Source organism: Oncorhynchus mykiss, chromosome 13 (assembly GCF_057628025.1).
Source record: "Oncorhynchus mykiss isolate SJ-2025 chromosome 13, ASM5762802v1, whole genome shotgun sequence".
Taxonomy (NCBI): Eukaryota; Metazoa; Chordata; class Actinopteri; order Salmoniformes; family Salmonidae; genus Oncorhynchus; species Oncorhynchus mykiss.
In genome coordinates this window covers 79249387-79269012 of record NC_143034.1, presented here as the reverse complement: position 1 = coordinate 79269012, position 19626 = coordinate 79249387, and the positions used below count along the sequence as shown (strand labels likewise).

The 19626-nt window shown below is 46.1% G+C and overlaps 2 protein-coding genes across 4 annotated transcripts in view; both read right to left on the bottom strand.

Moving 5' to 3' along the window:
- clcn7 (Cl-/H+ antiporter 7) overlaps positions 1-3993 on the bottom strand; it is a 61756-nt gene extending 57763 nt beyond the window's left edge. For 2 of the 3 annotated variants that reach the window (XM_036939586.2, XM_090197864.1), the window contains exons 1-2: positions 3620-3993; positions 1443-1520 (exon numbers count right to left, since the gene is read on the bottom strand). In XM_036939586.2, the coding sequence (XP_036795481.1) occupies positions 1443-1520; positions 3620-3730 (189 nt within the window). In that variant the 5' untranslated portion in view covers positions 3731-3993. The remainder of the gene's footprint in view (positions 1-1442; positions 1521-3619) is intronic. The other variant, XM_090197863.1, reaches the window with a different exon arrangement.
- Positions 3994-5087: 1094 nt separating this feature from the next.
- ptx4 (pentraxin 4, long) lies at positions 5088-18375 on the bottom strand. Its single transcript, XM_036939596.2, has 5 exons — positions 18078-18375; positions 16211-16369; positions 15872-15979; positions 13316-14219; positions 5088-6060 (listed from the first exon to the last, which is right to left on the bottom strand). Exons 1-5 carry the CDS (start codon positions 18213-18215, stop codon positions 5402-5404), a joined length of 1968 nt encoding a protein of 655 aa, XP_036795491.1. The 5' UTR covers positions 18216-18375; the 3' UTR covers positions 5088-5401.
- Positions 18376-19626: the final 1251 nt, after the last annotated feature.

Here is a 19626-nt window from a genome sequence, read left to right as displayed (position 1 = left end):
TTTGACCCAACTGGCTACAGTCTGAGTGTTAGGCTGCAGCAGCCAGTTGGGTCAGAATGTTAGGCTGCAGCAGCCAGTTGGGTCAGAGTGTTAGGCTGCAGCAGCCAGTTGGGTCAGAGTGTTAGGCTGCAGCAGCCAGTTGGGTCAGAGTGTTAGGCTGCAGCCAGTTGGGTCAGAGTGTTAGGCTGCAGCAGCCAGTTGGGTCAGAGTGTTAGGCTGCAGCAGCCAGTTGGGTCAGAGTGTTAGGCTGCTGCAGTCAGTTGGGTCAGAGTGTTAGGCGGCTGCAGGAGCCAGTTGGGTCAGAGTGTTAGGCTGCAACCAGTTGAGTCTGAGTGTTAGGCTGTAGCCAGTTGGGTCAGAGTGTTAGGCTGCAGCAGCCAGTTGGGTCAGAGTGTTAGGCTGCAGCAGCCAGTTGGGTCAGAGTGTTAGGCTGCAGCAGCCAGTTGGGTCAGAGTGTTAGGCTGCAGCAGCCAGTTGGGTCAGAGTGTTAGGCTGCTGCAGCCAGGTGGGTCAGAGTGTTAGGCTGCTGCAGCCAGTTGGGTCAGAGTGTTAGGCTGCTGCAGCCAGTTGGGTCAGAGTGTTAGGCTGCTGCAGCCAGTTGGTCAGAGTGTTAGGCTGCTGCAGCCAGTTGGTCAGAGTGTTAGGCTGCTGCAGCCAGTTGGTCAGAGTGTTAGGCTGCTGCAGCCAGTTGGTCAGAGTGTTAGGCTGCAGCAGCCAGTTGGGTCAGAGTGTTAGGCTGCAGCAGCCAGTTGGGTCAGAGTGTTAGGCTGCTGCAGCCAGTTGGGTCAGAGTGTTTGACCCAACTGGCTACAGTCTGAGTGTTAGGCTGCAGCAGCCAGTTGGGTCAGAATGTTAGGCTGCAGCAGCCAGTTGGGTCAGAGTGTTAGGCTGCAGCAGCCAGTTGGGTCAGAGTGTTAAGCTGCAGCCAGTTGGGTCAGAGTGTTAGGCTGCAGCAGCCAGTTGGGTCAGAGTGTTAGGCTGCAGCAGCCAGTTGGGTCAGAGTGTTAGGCTGCTGCAGTCAGTTGGGTCAGAGTGTTAGGCGGCTGCAGGAGCCAGTTGGGTCAGAGTGTTAGGCTGCAACCAGTTGAGTCTGAGTGTTAGGCTGTAGCCAGTTGGGTCAGAGTGTTAGGCTGCAGCAGCCAGTTGGGTCAGAGTGTTAGGCTGCAGCAGCCAGTTGGGTCAGAGTGTTAGGCTGCAGCAGCCAGTTGGGTCAGAGTGTTAGGCTGCAGCAGCCAGTTGGGTCAGAGTGTTAGGCTGCAGCAGCCAGTTGGGTCAGAGTGTTAGGCTGTAGCAGCCAGTTGGGTCAGAGTGTTAGGCTGTAGCCAGTTGGGTCAGAGTGTTAGGCTGTAGCCAGTTGGGTCAGAGTGTTAGGCTGCTGCAGCCAGTTGGGTCAGAGTGTTAGGCTAGACGAGATGTCACATTGATAGAAAGCTGAACGTTACCTCGTCTGACGTCATATCCTCCTCCAGATCCACCGTGCTCAGTCTGCCTATGTGAAACATACCACCTTCCCCGGACAACTACGGACCAAACACATGACCCAGCGCAGAGAATTAGAAACATATTTTATAGGTTTCTTCAATGTAAACATGTAGGCCTAGCTAACATTTAGCATCACTAAGTTAACATGTGTTATATCTGTGGAAAAAAGTACAGTTGAAGTTGGAAGTTTACATACACTAACGTTGGAATCATTAAAACTCGTTTTTCAACCACTTGTTAACAAACTATAGTTTTGGCAAGTTGGTTAGGACATCTACTTTGTGCATGACAAGTAATTTGTTCAACAATTGTTTACAGACAGATGATTTCACTTAATCACAATTCCAGTGGGTCAGAAGTTTACATACACTAAGGTGGCTGTGCCTTTAAAAAGCTTGGAAAATTCCAGAAAATAATGTCATGGCTTTAGAAGCTTCCGATAGGATAATTGACATAATTTGTGCTCAGTTATCATTTATTAATATTCAGTAGTACTAACAGCTCAGTTATCATGTGTTAACATTCAATAGTACTAACAGCTCAGTTATCATGTATTAACATTCAGTAGTCAGTAGTACTAACAGCTCAGTTATCATGTATTAACATTCAGTAGTCAGTAGTACTAACAGCTCAGTTATCATGTATTAACATTCAGTAGTACTAACAGCTCAGTTATCATGTATTAACATTCAATAGTCAGTAGTACTAACAGCTCAGTTATCATGTATAATTCCTGTGTAATTGAAGTAACACGTATTAACATCTAGAAGTAATTTGTACTAACTCAAGTGAACATGTTTGCTTTAATGCCGGTGTAACATGCATTAAGCGGTACTAACTCAAGTCATAATGCCTGTGTAACTTACATAACATGCATTAAGCGGTACTAACTCAAGTCATAATGCCTGTGTAATTTACGTAACATGCATTAAGCGGTATTAACTCAAGTCATAATGCCGGTGTAATTTACGTAATATGCATTAAGCGGTATTAACTCAAGTCATAATGCCGGTGTAATTTACGTAATATGCATTAAGCGGTACTAACTCAAGTCATAATGCCGGTGTAATTTACGTAACATGCATTAAGCGGTACTAACTCAATTCATAATGCCGGTGTAATTTACGTAACATGCATTAAGCGGTATTAACTCAAGTCATAATGCCTGTGTAATTTACATAACATGCATTAAGCGGTACTAACTCAAGTCATAATGCCTGTGTAATTTACGTAATATGCATTAAGCGGTACTAACTCAAGTCATAATGCCTGTGTAATTTACGTAACATGCATTAAGCGGTACTAACTCAAGTCATAATGCCGGTGTAATTTACGTAACATGCATTAAGCGGTACTAACTCAATTCATAATGCCGGTGTAATTTACGTAACATGCATTAAGCGGTATTAACTCAAGTCATAATGCCTGTGTAATTTACGTAACATGCATTAAGCGGTACTAACTCAAGTCATAATGCCTGTGTAATTTACGTAACATGCATTAAGCGGTACTAACTCAAGTCATAATGCCTGTGTAATTTACGTAACATGCATTAAGCGGTACTAACTCAAGTCATAATGCCTGTGTAATTTACGTAACATGCATTAAGCGGTACTAACTCAAGTCATAATGCCTGTGTAACTTAATAGGAAGTGGTGAATGACGTAACGAGCAGAATCTACAGGCTTAATTTAAGGCTGATTCCCTGATTACTTTAATAGTCGGAGTTCAGTGTTTGTTATTAACTTAATAAGGTTCTATTCTGAAACTCTGGTTTGAAGATTACTTTTTTTTCTGTAGCTATTCTTCTTAGGTCTGCCAGTCTTTGGCATATTGTTAAAATGGGCATCGATTTGTTTAAACTTCTAAAAACGTGCTTGTCTGAAAAGCATCCTCCAACTCCATCCTGTGACGTTTGCATGTTGTTGTTGTTGTTGTTGTTAGCAGCATTTGCAAACGCCTGCACGCAACAAACCACAAACGGGGCACTCGTTTTTTTTTTTTTTTTACATTAATCTCATAGCAAAACATAACATAATGTTTTACTCTTCGAAAACATCATGGATACCTAGCTGGCACATAGCGGCAGCGTTAGACAGTTCTGCTTGTGGTCGCTAGTTTAGCATGCTAGCCCTACCTGTCTGGTGTACCGGACTTCTTCGGAGCCGTTGAGAAGTGGGGTTCTCTCGCCGCCACCGGACTCGTCACCCCGGCTCGACCACGACACTTTCTTCGTGATATTGGCCATGTTTACTCGCGGTAGTTCTCCACTCTCACAATCAGTGAGATAGTTTTTATTTTGCAGTTGTGTCTGGTTAACCACCTCTCATTCTAGCTTCCTATGGGAGGATCTCAATGAGTTCCGCCTCGCGTCCTCTCTCCTCGTCTCCTTCTGAAAACCCATTGGAGGAGAAATCCAGAGGTCCCGCCCCTCTGACCATCTTCTCCAATGGGATTTGAAAAGGAGATAAGGAGAGATGAGTGAGGAATGTAAAGAGGGAACTTTTAGATATTCCACATGACTAAAATCATAAGCGAACTCGTGATGGTTTCTACCGGTGGCACACAGGGTCAAACATAACTGTTATTCGCATGGATTTCTGGGAAGTGTAGTTCTCTAACTGACAGCTCAGACCAAAAACAGAGAGGAAGACGCATTTTTGCCATTATTTTACAGCGTAAGAGCCAGGCAATGATATCGATGTCATATTATGAAGACCTGATGGTTTACATGTTGGTGATTAATTATTGAGTAATCTAGGTATTTGTAGCAGTCTTTACATCAAGGACCTTGGAAATTGAAATAGTTGAAGTAGGCTACAGAAAAAAACGATGTTTTTCCCTCTCAAGTGAAATAATATACTGACAAGACGAAACCATGCATAACAAAGACATACAAACAAATTCAAACGAACTGAGTGAATCAATGTTCATAGATAAAGGGTCATTTGTCTCGTGAATGATGACTGTTATATATCCAGTAGAGTGGAGAGCAGCTCCAACTGACATAATCTTGATTTATTAGCATGATAATAACCGACATTAGATATCAGTTGGTCAACTAGCCGCTAGTCTTTTGACTTTATAACAGAACAATCTGAACAATCTGCCTCTCTCTCTCTGTCTGTCTGTCCCTCTGTCCCTGTCGGTCTGTCCCTCTGTCCCTGTCTGTCTGTCCCTGTTTGTCTGTCTGTCCCTCTGTCCCTGTCTGTCTGCCTCTGTATGTCTGTCTGTCTAAGTCTGTACCTGTCTGTCAGTAAGTCTGTCTCTCTCTCTGTCTAAGTCTGTATCTGTCTGTAAGTCTGTCTCTCTCTCTGTCTAAGTCTGTACCTGTCTGTCTGTCTGTAAGTCTGTCTCTCTGTCTGTTGCTGGGTAACAATATATATGATGTGAAATAGTCTTTGTTTAGCCATATAACAACATTGCTTTAAGTAATAATTGATGGCTTTCATTCACATGCATCATTTTGAAGTGTTCCTCTTTTAACCCAGGTCCACATCCAGTCCGAAGGGCAGTTCTGCCGGTCTTCATTCTCCCTGGAAGTTAATTGATTGATATTAAAACATTTAGACAGCTGAATCCCAAGTCAAACCCCTCCAGGCTGGTTGTTGTTATTTGTTATTATTTATTTTTAATTGATGCACAATTAAAACCTAGACAACCAGGTGAGGGGAAATCAATTACCTTAATTGATCAATCAAGTACAGAGGAGTAAAAACCAGCCCCACTCTGCCCTAAAGGACCGCACCGTAGATCTAGGAGTGCCTATAGGGAAGAGGGATGAGGGACGAGGGACGAGGGATGAGGGACGAGGGGTGAGGGACGAGGGATGAGGGACGAGGGATGAGGGATGAGGGACGAGGGATGAGGGATGAGGGACGAGGGACGAGGGGTTAGGGTCGGTTTGGAATCAGACGTCTCAGCTACAGTGTTCCAGGCACTCGCAGGCTACCTGCTGCACCTCCCCATGAACTCTGTCAACGTCCCCCAACTCGAGCACCACCCCCCGGGGTACCCCCCTCCCCATAGCCACCCCTGTCACCTCCCCAGGACTCAACACCCTGTCCCACACGGTGAACCCCGCCAGGCGCCCCACGAACCCCTCGGTGGGATCAAACCCTCCCCCCTGGCTGTCCTGCTCTGCTCCCAGCACCACTATCCCCCCTCCCGGCACCTCGTAACCCTTCCTGAACCGTGACCCTGCGGAGGTCAGGCGCCGGTCGGTGTAGTGCCAGAATCGTCCCTGGATAGAGGACCAGAGGACACAGAGGTGGTGCCAGCACCCGTCCAGCACAGAGTCCACAGGGAGCTCACGGTACGCAGGGTCTCCCACCACAAAGTCCAGGGTTGCTCGGCTGGGGGTGGAGAAAGAGGAGGAGGAGGAGTTGCGTCCGTATAGGACTAGTTTGTTGTCGTTGTCTTCCGTGGCGTAAGAGAGGAGCGTTCCTACGTACCCGACGTCGACGCGGAGCCACAGGCACACGGAGAGTTCTGGAAGAGCAGGGAAGCTCCGGGAGAAGGTGACGTGGTTCTCAGAGGAAGCTGACGGGAACAGGAGCATGGAGTCCACGTTACAGACTGGAGGAGAGAAAACAGAGAGACAAGATAGTCAGGGAGTACTGGAACAAAAAACACTGCAATCAGACCTGGGATAACTCTAGTTGTAACTACTCGTTGTGACATCAGACCTGGGATAACTCTAGTTGTAACTACTCGTTGTGACATCAGACCTGGGATAACTCTAGTTGTAACTACTCGTTGTGACATCAGACCTGGGATAACTCTAGTTGTAACTACTCGTTGTGACATCAGACCTGGGATAACTCTAGTTGTAACTACTTGTTGTGAAGTCAGACCTGGGATAACTCTAGTTGTGACGTCAGACCTGGGATAACTCTAGTTGTAACTACTCGTTGTGACATCAGACCTGGGATAACTCTAGTCGTAACTACTCATTGTGACATCAGACCTGGGATAACTCTAGTTGTGACATCAGACCTGGGATAACTCTAGTTGTGACATCAGACCTGGGATAACTCTAGTTGTAACTACTTGTTGTGACATCAGACCTGGGATAACTCTAGTTGTAACTACTCGTTGTGAAGTCAGACCTGGGATAACTCTAGTTGTAACTACTCGTTGTGACATCAGACCTGGGATAACTCTAGTTGTGACTACTCGTTGTGACATCAGACCTAGGATAACTCTAGTTGTAACTACTCGTTGTGACATCAGACCTGGGATAACTCTAGTTGTGACATCAGACCTGGGATAACTCTAGTTGTAACTACTCGTTGTGACATCAGACCTGGGATAACTCTAGTTGTGACATCAGACCCGGGATAACTCTAGTTGTAACTACTCGTTGTGACATCAGACCTGGGATAACTCTAGTTGTAACTACTCGTTGTGAAGTCAGACCTGGGATAACTCTAGTTGTAACTACTCGTTGTGACATCAGACCTGGGATAACTCTAGTTGTAACTACTCGTGGTGACATCAGACCTGGGATAACTCTAGTTGTAACTACTCGTTGTGACATCAGACCTGGGATAACTCTAGTTGTAACTACTCGTTTTGAAGTCAGACCTGGGATAACTCTAGTTGTAACTACTCGTGGTGACATCAGACCTGGGATAACTCTAGTTGTGACATCAGACCTGGGATAACTCTAGTTGTAACTACTCGTTGTGAAGTCAGACCTGGGATAACTCTAGTTGTAACTACTCGTTGTGACATCAGACCTGGGATAACTCCTTTTCAGAGGGAACAATTGGACTAAAACTCTTTTAATACAGATCCCAAAAAATTGCTACTTTTTAAAACTATTTGAAAACAGATCCCAAAAATTGACTACTTTTTAAAACTATTTAATACAGATCCCCACCGGGGTTATTATTTGACCCTGTTGGTCATCTATGAACGTTTGAACATCTTGAAGAACAATCTGGTGTTAATGGCCATATAGTATTATAATCTCCACCCAGCACAGCTAGAAGAGGACTGTTCACCCCTCAGAGCCTGGTTCCTCTCTACCCAGTACAGCTAGAAGAGGACTGGCCACCCCTCAGAGCCTGGTTCCTCTCTACCCAGTACAGCTAGAAGAGGACTGGCCACCCCTCAGAGCCTGGTTCCTCTCTACCCAGTACAGCCAGAAGAGGACTGGTCACCCCTCAGAGCCTGGTTCCTCTCTACCCAGTACAGCCAGAAGAGGACTGGCCACCCCTCAGAGCCTGGTTCCTCTCTACCCAGTACAGCCAGAAGAGGACTGTCCACCCCTCAGAGCCTGGTTCCTCTCTACCCAGTACAGCCAGAAGAGGACTGGCCACCCCTCAGAGCCTGGTTCCTCTCTACCCAGTACAGCCAGAAGAGGACTGGCCACCCCTCAGAGCCTGGTTCCTCTCTACCCAGTACAGCCAGTAGAGGACTGGTCACCCCTCAGAGCCTGGTTCCTCTCTACCCAGTATAGCCAGAAGAGGACTGGCCACCCCTCAGAGCCTGGTTCCTCTCTACCCAGTACAGCCAGAAGAGGACTGGTCACCCCTCAGAGCCTGGTTCCTCTCTACCCAGTACAGCCAGAAGAGGACTGGCCACCCCTCAGAGCCTGGTTCCTCTCTACCCAGTACAGCCAGAAGAGGACTGGTCACCCCTCAGAGCCTGGTTCCTCTCTACCCAGTACAGCCAGTAGAGGACTGGTCACCCCTCAGAGCCTGGTTCATCTCTACCCAGTACAGCCAGTAGAGGACTGGCCACCCCTCAGAGCCTGGTTCCTCTCTACCCAGTACAGCCAGAAGAGGACTGGCCACCCCTCAGAGCCTGGTTCCTCTCTACCCAGTACAGCCAGAAGAGGACTGGTCACCCCTCAGAGCCTGGTTCCTCTCTACCCAGTACAGCCAGAAGAGGCCTGGTCACCCCTCAGAGCCTGGTTCCTCTCCAGGTTTCTTCCTAGGTTCCTGCCTTTCTAGGGAGTTTTTCCTAGCCACCGTGCTTCTACACCTGCATTGCTTGCTGTTTGGGGTTTTAGGCTGGGTTTCTGTACAGCACTTTGTGACATCTGCTGATGTAAAAAGGGCTTCATAAATACATTTGATTGGCTTCATAAATACATTTGATATCTTCCTACCTTCTGCTGTTACGACTATCCCCTCATATGGATGTGAGGAGGAGGGAGAGAGAGAGAGCGAGAGAGAGAGAGAGAGAAGGAGAGGGAATGAGAGAAAGAGATCCGGGGATATGAGCAGGAGGATATGAGGGGATAGTCATAACAGCAGGAGGTAGGAAGTTATGAGGGGACAACAACTAGACTATCCCCTACAACTAGACTATCCCCTTTCTCTCTTTCTATCTCCTCCCCTCTCTCTCCCTCCCTCCTCCTCACATCCATATGAGGGGACAACAACTAGACTATCCCCTACAACTAGACTATCCCCTTTCTCTCTTTCTATCTCATTCTCTCTCTCCCCCTCCTCCTCACATCCATATGAGGGGACAACAACTAGACTATCCCCTACAACTAGACTATCCCCTTTCTCTCTTTCTATCTCATTCTCTCTCTCTCTCCCTCCTCCTCACATCCACAGGTCAGGACAATGTAGTAAAAGCAGACAGTAAATCATGAAGCCTGGGGTTCTGGCCGGAGAACAGGACTGGCTGGATGGGGGTTCTGGCCGGAGAACAGGACTGGCTGGATGGGGGTTCTGGTTCTGATAGGGAATATAGGTAGGAAACAGACTGGTACCCAGGAGAACAGGACTGTCAGTGTAACAGCTTTATTCTCAGTCATGTTTTATAGGTCAAACACACCATGATGACGGACAGCTAAAAGCAGACTGGGACTCAGGCTATAGGAAGGAAACAGACTGGTACCCAGGCTATAGGAAGGAAACAGACTGGTACCCAGGCTATAGGAAGGAAACAGACTGGTACCCAGGCTATAGGAAGGAAACAGACTGGTACCCAGGCTATAGGAAGGAAACAGACTGGTACCCAGGCTATAGGAAGGAAACAGACTGGTACCCAGGATATAGGGAGGAAACAGACTGGTACACAGGCTATAGGTAGGAAACAGACTGGTACCCAGGCTATAGGAAGGAAACAGACTGGTACTCAGGCTATAGGAAGGAAACAGACTGGTACCCAGGCTATAGGAAGAGGTGGGACCATCTAATCCCAGTCTTGGACTGTTTCTGCATTCAACAACAGCAAATGAGGAAGCTATAGGAAGGCTATAGAAACAGATTGGTACCCAGGCTATAGGAAGGAAACAGACTGGTACCCAGGCTATTGGAAGGCTATAGAAATAGACTGGTAGCCAGGCTATAGGAAGGCTATAGAAACAGACTGGTACCCAGGCTATAGGAAGGAAACAAACTGGTACCCAGGCTATAGGAAGGCTATAGAAACAGATGGTCCAAACTCACTGAGACTATATCCTGTATCTATCAACACGTAACTCTCTCTCTCTCTCTCTCTCTCTCTCTCTCTCTCTCTCTCTCTCTCTCTCTCTCTCTCTCTCTCAATCTCTCTCTCTCTCTCTCTCTCTCTCTCTCTCTCTCTCTCTCTCTCTCTCTCTCTCTCTCTCTCGCTCTCATCTGTTTATCTATTTAGAGAGCAGAGGACCTTGTAGTCCCAAGGTGGGGCAAATGTAATGGTTCAACTCCCCTTTCCCTCCAAACTGAATGGAAAAACACAACAAGGCCTTTATCAGATGTGTGTGTGTGTGTGTGTGTGTGTGTGTGTGTGTGTCTGTCTTTCTGGTCTCTCGTGGCTCAGCAGATGTTGTTTCTGGATGTAAAACACATACAGTGCATTGTGAAAGTTTTCTTATGTTACGGCCTTATTCTAAAATGGATTCAATTAATTATTTTCCTCATCAATATACACACAATACCCCATGATGACATCACAATACCCCGTAATGACATCACAATACCCCATAATGACATCACAATACCCCGTAATGACATCACAATACCCCATAATGACAAAGTGAAAAACAGGTTTTTAGAAATGTTTGCATGTCCATTGGTGGTGTGAGTACCCGTGCTGTGTTGGTTTGGCATGTCCGTTGGTCGTGTGAGTACCCGTGCCGTGTTGGTTTGGCTTTCGTGCCACTTGTGTTGTGCACAGATGATTACGGGTCTCGTCCCGTGTATTGGTACTCCTGTATTGGTACTCCTGTATTGGTACTCCTCACTCTTTTGTTTGGGTTTCTACCCTGTATTTTGTATTCGTGTTTGTTTGGCCTTCATGTCTTTACACGGCACACTGTAATTTGGGTCAATAAAAAAAAACTATTACGCATTCCTGCGCCTGTCTCCCATTCCGTCATACCAGCGTGACAATAAGTATTCAGACCCTTTGCTATGAGACGCGAAATTGAGCTCAGGTACATCCTGTTTCCATTGATCATCATTGAGATGTTTCTACAATTTGATTGGAGTCCACCTGTGGTAAATTCAGTGATTTGGAAAGGCACACACCTGTCTATACAAGGTCCCACAGTTGACAGGGCATGTCAGAGCAAAAACCAAGCCATGAGGTCGAAGGAATTGTCCATAGAACTCCGAGACAGGACTGTGTCGAGACACAGATCTGGGGAAGGGTAAAAAATATATATATACTGCAGCATTGAAGGTCCCCAAGAACACAGTGGCCTCCATCATTCTCAAATGGAAGAAGTTTGGAACCACCAAGACTCTTCCTAGGGCTGGCCGCCCAGCCAAACTGAGCAATCGGTGGAGAAGGGCCTTGGTCAGGGAGGTGACCAAGAACCCGATGGTCACTCTGACAGAGCTCCAGAGTTCCTCTGTGGAGATGGCAGAACTTTCCAGAAGAACAACAACCTACTCCACCAATCAGGCCTTTATGGTAGGGTGGTGGCCAGACAGAAGCCACTCCTTAGGAGTTTGTCAAAACGCACCTAAAGACTTGCAGACAATGAGAAACAAGATTCTCTGGTCTGATGAAACCAAGATTGAACAAGATTCTTTGGCCTGAATGCCAAGCATCACATCTGGAGGAAACCTGGCACCCTCCCTATGCTGTGGGGATGATTTTCAGCGGCAGGGACTGGGAGACTAGTCAAGATCGAGGGAAAGGTGAACGGAGCAAAGTACACAGAGATCCATGATGAAAACCTGCTCCAGAGAACTCAGGACCTCAGACTGGGGTGAAGGTTCAACTTCCAACAGGACAATGACCCTAAGCACACAGCCAAGACAACGCAGGAGTGGCTTCGGGACAAGTCTTTCTGAATGTCCTTGAGTGGCCCAGCCAGAGCCCGGACTTGAACCCAATCGAACATCTCTGGAGAGTCGTGAAAATAGCTGTGCAGCGAAGCAACGCTCCCCATCCAACCTGAGAGAGCTTGAAAGGAGCTGCAGAGAAGAATGGGAGAAACTCCCCAAATACAGGTGTGCCAAGCTTGTAGCATCATACCCAAGAAGACTCAAGGCTGTAATTGCTGTCAAAGGTGCTTCAACAAAGTACTGAGTAAAGGGTCTGAATACTTATTTAAATGTGATATTTCCGTTTTTTGTTTGCAAAAATGTCTAACTATTCTATGGGATGCTATGTAATGTCACACCACATTACACCTCTCTATGGGATACTATGTAATGTCACACCACATTATATCTCATTATGGGATACTATGTAATGTCACACCACATTACACCTCTCTATGGGATACTATGTAATGTCACACCACATTACACCTCTCTATGGGATGCTATGTAATGTCACATCACATTATACCTCTCTATGGGATGCTATGTAATGTCACATCACATTATACCTCTCTATGGGATGCTATGTAATGTCACACCACATTACACCTCTCTATGGGATGCTATGTAATGTCACATCACATTATACCTCTCTATGGGATGCTATGTAATGTCACATCACATTATACCTCTCTATGGGATGCTATGTAATGTCACATCACATTACACCTCTCTATGGGATGCTATGTAATGTCACATCACATTATACCTCTCTATGGGAAGCTATGTAATGTCACATCACATTATACCTCTCTATGGGATGCTATGTAATGTCACACCACATTATACCTCTCTATGGGATACTATGTGATGTCACACCACATTATACCTCTCTATGGGATACTATGTGATGTCACACCACATTACACCTCATTATGGGATACTATGTGATGTCACACCACATTACACCTCATTATGGGATACTATGTAATGTCACACCACATTACACCTCATTATGGGATACTATGTAATGTCACACCACATTACACCTCATTATGGGATACTATGTGATGTCACACCACATTACACCTCATTATGGGATACTATGTGACGTCACACCACATTACACCTCATTATGGGATACTATGTAATGTCACACCACATTATACCTCTCTATGGGATACTATTGTGATGTCACACCACATGACACCTCTCTATGGGATACTATGTGAAGTTACACCACATTACACCTCATTATGGGATACTATGTAATGTCACACCACATTACACCTCATTATGGGATACTATGTAATGTCACACTACATTACACCTCATTATGGGATACTATGTGACGTCACACCACATTACACCTCTCTATTTTATAGTTCTTTAATTGGCATTATATCAATGGATGCTGTGTTGTGTTGCTGACAGAGGGTTCCAGAAATCCCCGTTTGAAGATTCCTGGAACCACAATGGAACAAGCAGGACATCCGGAATCTTTCAGCCAGAAATGATGGAAAACCTGGGAATTCTGGTAAAGTTACTGGAGTTTTGCTTTCCTGTTATTGGCACCTGACAGAGGTTGATCTGAAGGTACTTACTGGTAGCTTCTCTCCTGGGGATGTGCTGCAGAGGGATCTTGTGTCTCACTGGAAGCTGGAGAAGGTTCTGGATTTGTGATTCCTCTCCTTTCATTTCCTCCTCTTCCTTCCTCCTCTCTGTCTGCTCTTCCTCTTCCTTCCTCCTCTCTGTCCGCTCTTCCTCTTCCTTCCTCCTCTCTGTCCGCTCTTCCTCTCCTCTCCTCCTCTCTGTCCGCTCTTCCTCTCCCCTCCTCATCTCTGTCTGCGTCACTTCACTCCTCCTCCACACCTCATCCCCCCTCCTCCTCTCCATCTCTCCCTCCTCTCTCGTTTCCTCCACAGACTGTGGTTTTGGCCCCTGTTGAGGAAGACCAGGCCGGGGGCTCTCCTGTCCTCTCTCCCCCAGCCTCTTCCTCTCCTCCTGGGACTGAGAAGGAGGCTGTGTGGGGTGGGGAGGTGGAGCCTGTAGTCTTGTCCTCATCCTCCTTTCTTTTGTGTGTTTTGGCTGGGAATGGGGTTGGGGATGGGGCTGAGAGTAGGGCTGAGGCTGAATGTTAGCCTGAGGCTGGGGCTGGTAATATGTCTGGGTGTCCTGTCTTGGGCTCTGTCCTCTGGAGGCCTGGGTCCTCCGTGGGGGTGCTGTGTCCTGGGGGGTGAGGTTGGAGGTGAGGGTGTTTCCTGTCCTTTCTGATCCCCTGGAAGAGATTACATTCCCCTGTAAAAGCTCCCCCAGCCTCAATTCGAGCCGGCTCATCCGGAGATCTTGCTCCCTCAGGGACTCCTGGAGACCTCTCAGCCCGACCAGAAGCTCCTCTCGCTGGGCCTCCAGGGAGTCGAGTCGCCCCTCCTGGCTGTGGAGCTCCAGGGTGAGGCTGGAGAGAGACTCTTCCTGCTCCTGACTCAGTCTCTGGGTCTGCCTGCTGCCCTGTGGAGAGGAGAGGAGAGGAGAGGAGAGGAGAGGAGAGGAGAGGAGAGGAGAGGAGAGGAGAGGAGGGGAGAGGAGAGGAGAGGAGACGAGAGGAGAGGAGAGGAGAGGAGAGGAGAGGAGGGGAGGGGAGGGGAGGGGAGAGGAGGGGAGGGGAGGGGAGAGGAGAGGAGAGGAGAGGAGAGGAGAGGAGAGGAGAGGAGAGGAGAGGAGAGGTGAGGAGAGGAGAGGAGAGGTGAGGAGAGGAGAGGAGAGGAGAGGAGGGGAGGGGAGGGGAGGGGAGGGGAGAGGAGAGGAGAGGAGAGGAGAGGAGAGGAGAGGTGAGGAGAGGAGAGGAGAGGAGAGGAGAGGAGAGGAGAGGAGAGGAGGGGAGGGGAGGGGAGGGGAGAGGAGAGGAGAGGAGAGGAGAGGAGAGGTGAGGAGAGGAGAGGAGAGGAGAGGAGAGGAGAGGAGAGGAGAGGAGAGGGCATTATATTGGCATTATATTATTCACTAGGGAAGAGTGAGATATTTCTATCTGGGCAGGGTCATCTTAACTCGATCCTGGGAACTCGATCCTGGGAACCTCATTGGCTGCACGTTTTGGTTTTTTTCACGAGCACTACACAAATAACCAACTTTGAATCAGCTGTGTAGTGCTAGGGCAGAAACTGACATGACATTCCAGGGAGGCCCCAGGACTGACTTTGGGTGGCCCTGCCTCAGTGTTTCCCAAACTGCCCCTGTCTGTAGCTTAGAGTACCTGTCCCTGTCTGTAGCTTAGAGTACCTGTCCCTGTCTGTTGATTAGAGTACCTGTCCCTGTCTGTTGTTAATTAGAGTACCTGTCCCTGTCTGTTGTTGATTAGAGTACCTGTCCCTGTCTGTTGTTAATTAGAGTACCTGTCCTTGTCTGTTGTTGATTAGAGTACCTGTCCCTGTCTGTTGTTGATTAGAGTACCTGTCCCTGTCTGTAGCTTAGAGTACCTGTCCCTGTCTGTTGTTGCTTAGAGTACCTGTCCCTGTCTGTTGTTAATTAGAGTACCTGTCCCTGTCTGTTGTTGATTAGAGTACCTGTCCCTGTCTGTTGTTGATTAGAGTACCTGTCCCTGTCTGTAGCTTAGAGTACCTGTCCCTGTCTGTTGTTGCTTAGAATACCTGTCCCTGTCTGTTGTTGATTAGAGTACCTGTCCCTGTCTGTTGTTGATTAGAGTACCTGTCCCTGTCTGTAGCTTAGAGTACCTGTCCCTGTCTGTTGTTGATTAGAGTACCTGTCCCTGTCTGTTGTTGATTAGAGTACCTGTCCCTGTCTGTAGCTTAGAGTACCTGTCCCTGTCTGTTGTTGCTTAGAGTACCTGTCCCTGTCCCTGTCTGTTGTTGCGTAGAGTACCTGTCCCTGTCTGTTGTTAATTAGAGTACCTGTCCCTGTCTGTTGCTTAGAGTACCTGTCCCTGTCTGTTGTAGCTTAGAGTACCTGTCCCTGTCTGTTGTTGCCTAGAGTACCTGTCCCTGTCAGTTGTTGCTTAGAGTACCTGTCCCTGTCTGTTGTTGCTTAGAGTACCTGTCCCTGTCTGTTGCTTAGAGTACCTGTCCCTGTCTGTTGTTAATTAGAGTACCTGTCCCTGTCTGTTGTTAATTAGAGTACCTGTCCCTGTCAGTTGTTGCTTAGAGTACCTGTCCCTGTCTGTGTCTCAGTCCTCTCTCCAGCGAGGCCAGTCTTCCCTCCATCCTCTTGTTCTTCTTCTGTAGTTTACTGCTCTGGTCTTTCAGGACGTCCAGCTCCTGTTTTTTTGGGGGTAAGATTTTTTATGTTTCCCCCCCCACAAAAACAAAACAGGACAGAAACAAGATAAAACAATGACAGGGCCCAAACTAAAACGAAATATAAGCATAACAATAATTTTTACGTAATAGTATAACATAAATATAAATATATATTTATATATTTTAATATAAAATATAACATAATATTACATTAATAATAATATAACTAAAAATGATATAAACAGTAACCTGTGTGGTGGTGTCTCTGAGTTGTGTTAGTTCCTGGGTGAGGTTTCTGTGTTGGTCAGACAGGGTCTGAACTCTGACCTCTACTAGGGAGGTCGACACATTAGACATACGGTTCAGAAGGTCTAACCGGCTCAGGGTCTGTTCCTGGAATCGACGGAACTGAGGAACAAACACACAACCAATCATCTCCAGTTCTTACACACACACTATATTTACAGCAGTACATGGAAACCCATTCAAATGAGGGGATTCGGCTACTTCAGCTTCACCCGTTGCTGACAGGTGTATAAAATCGAGCACTCAAGCCATGCAATCTCCATAGACAAACATTGACAGTAGAATGACCTTACAGAAGAGCAGTGACTTCCAACGTGGCACCGTCATAGGATGCCACTTTTCCAGCAAGTCAGTTCATCAAATGTCTTCCTTACTAGAGCTGCCTCGGTCAACTGTAAGTGCTGTTATTGTGAAGTGGAAACGTCTAGGAGCAACAACGGCTCAGCCGCAAAGTGGCAGGCCACACAAGTTCACAGAACAGGACCGCTGAGTGGTGAAGAGCGTAAAAATAGTTTGTCATTGGTTGCAACACTCACTACCGAGTTCCCAACTACCTCTGGAAGCAACATCGGCACAAGAACTGTTCGTCGGGGAGCTTCATGAAATGGGTTTCCATGGCAGAGCAGCCGCACACAAGCCCCATGCGTAATGCCAAGCATCGGCTGGAGTGGTGTAAAGCCTACCGCCATTGGACTCTGGAGCAGTGGAAACGCGTTCTCTGGAGTGATGAATCACGCTGCACCATCTGGCATTCCGACGGACGAATCTGGGTTTGGCGAATGCCAGGAGAACGCTACCTGCCCCAGTGCATAGTGCCAACTGTAAAGTTTGGTGGGGGAGGAATAATGGTCTGGGGCTGTTTTTCATGGTTCGGGCTAAAACCCCTAGTTCTAGTGAAGAGAAATCTTAACGTTACAGCATAAAATCATATTCTAGACGATTCTGTGCTTCCAACTTTGTGGCAACAGTTTGGGGAAGGCCCTTTCCTGTTTCAGCATGATAATGCCCCCGTGCACAAAGCCAGGTCCATACAGAAATGGTTTGTCGAGATCGCTGCGGAAGAACATGACTGGCCTGCACAGAGCCCTGACCTCAACCCCATCGAACACCTTAAGCCAGGCCTAATCGCCCAACATCAGTGCCCGACCAAGTCCCCGCAGAAATGTTCCAGCATCTAGTGGAAAACCTTCCCAGAAAAGTGGAGGCTGTTATAGCAGCAATGTTCCAACATCTAGTGGAAAACCTTTCCAGAAGAGTGGAGGCTGTTATAGCAGCAATGTTCCAACATCTAGTGGAAAACCTTTCCAGAAGAGTGGAGGCTGTTATAGCAGCAATGTTCCAACATCTAGTGGAAAGCCTTCCCAGAAGAGTGGAGGCTGTTATGGCAGCAATGTTCCAACATCTAGTGGAAAACCTTTCCAGAAGAGTGGAGGCTGTTATAGCAGCAATGTTCCAACATCTAGTGGAAAGCCTTCCCAGAAGAGTGGAGGCTGTTACAGCAGCAAAGCTGGGACCAGCTCCATTGTTATGCCTGTGATTTTGGAATGAGATGTTGGACGATCAGATGTCCACATACGTTTGGTCATGTAGTGTATCCCACTTATGGATAAAAACGTTCTCATTTTTTAATTTTCTTGTAAGTAAACAATAACATATCAAGGGAGACACACACATGAACAGACTTATACACAAACACACTCACACAGACACACTCACACAGATACACACAGACACACACATGAACAGACTTATACACAAACACACTCACACAGACACACACAGACACACACACAAAACCATACACACCGACCTGATCGTCAAGTCGTCTGAGTCTCTGGTAGATGGGCTTCCTGAGCTCAGCAGTCCCCTGTCCCCTACAGGCCTGAAGCTGGAGGACAACCAGGAGAACCAGGGCCAGGGCCCTCCGTCCGGCTCTGAGGCTGGTCATAGTGCAGCGTGGCTGGGTTAGGGCAGGGCCGGGCCGGGGTCTGGGTGTCTAGAGGTGCGGAGGTTGTTAACTCTGAGAACTACCGAGGATAACTAATAGAGGTGAAGGAGAGAGAAGAGGGATGGGGCAGTGCAGGGATGGGAAGCCCCCTAACACACACACACACACACATCTGTTTTTTTCCCACAATGCATCACTGGCAGGGAAGCAGAGGCAGAACATGATGACTTTACCAGACACACACACACACACACACACACACACAATACACACGTGAACACAAACACACGCATGAACACACACAACATTAACAAATAGGTAAGTGAAATAAACTCAAAACAAGAAAAGTATTAAGTAACAAATAAAATATATTTTACAAATCTAGGTCAGATTTTCTCTTTTTGCAGTGTAGTATAGATATATATTAGTCAGGTAAATGTAGTAGTATAGATATATATTAGTCAGGTAAATGTAGTAGTATAGATATATATTAGTCAGGTAAATGTAGTTGTATAGATATATATTAGTCAGGTAAATGTAGTTGTATAGATATATATTAGTCAGGTAAATGTAGTTGTATAGATATATATTAGTCAGGTAAATGTAGTTGTATAGATATATATTAGTCAGGTAAATGTAGTTGTATGATATATATTAGTCAGGTAAATGTAGTTGTATAGATATATATTAGTCAGGTAAATGTAGTTGTATGATATATATTAGTCAGGTAAATGTAGTTGTATAGATATATATTAGTCAGGTAAATGTAGTTGTATAGATATATATTAGTCAGGTAAATGTAGTTGTATAGATATATATTAGTCAGGTAAATGTAGTTGTATGATATATATTAGTCAGGTAAATGTAGTTGTATGATATATATTAGTCAGGTAAATGTAGTTGTATGATATATATTAGTCAGGTAAATGTAGTAGTATAGATATATATTAGTCAGGTAAATGTAGTTGTATAGATATATATTAGTCAGGTAAATGTAGTTGTATAGATATATATTAGTCAGGTAAATGTAGTAGTATAGATATATATTAGTCAGGTAAATGTAGTTGTATAGATATATATTAGTCAGGTAAATGTAGTTGTATGATATATATTAGTCAGGTAAATGTAGTTGTATGATATATATTAGTCAGGTAAATGTAGTAGTATAGATATATATTAGTCAGGTAAATGTAGTTGTATAGATATATATTAGTCAGGTAAATGTAGTTGTATAGATATATATTAGTCAGGTAAATGTAGTAGTATAGATATATATTAGTCAGGTAAATGTAGTTGTATAGATATATATTAGTCAGGTAAATGTAGTTGTATGATATATATTAGTCAGGTAAATGTAGTTGTATGATATATATTAGTCAGGTAAACGTAGTTGTATGATATATATTAGTCA

What these genes read in the sequence shown, in the direction of transcription:
- ptx4 (XM_036939596.2), bottom strand. Translation starts at nt 18,215, where the DNA reads ATGACCAGCCTCAGAGCCGGACGGAGGGCCCTGGCCCTGGTTCTCCTG. An exon ending in TCAGAGACACCACCACACAG is followed by an intron (nt 15,980 to 16,210) that starts GTTACTGTTTAT and finishes CCAAAAAAACAG; the next exon opens with GAGCTGGACGTCCTGAAAGA. An exon ending in TGAGACACAGACAGGGACAG is followed by an intron (nt 14,220 to 15,871) that starts GTACTCTAAGCA and finishes TCCTCTCCACAG; the next exon opens with GGCAGCAGGCAGACCCAGAG.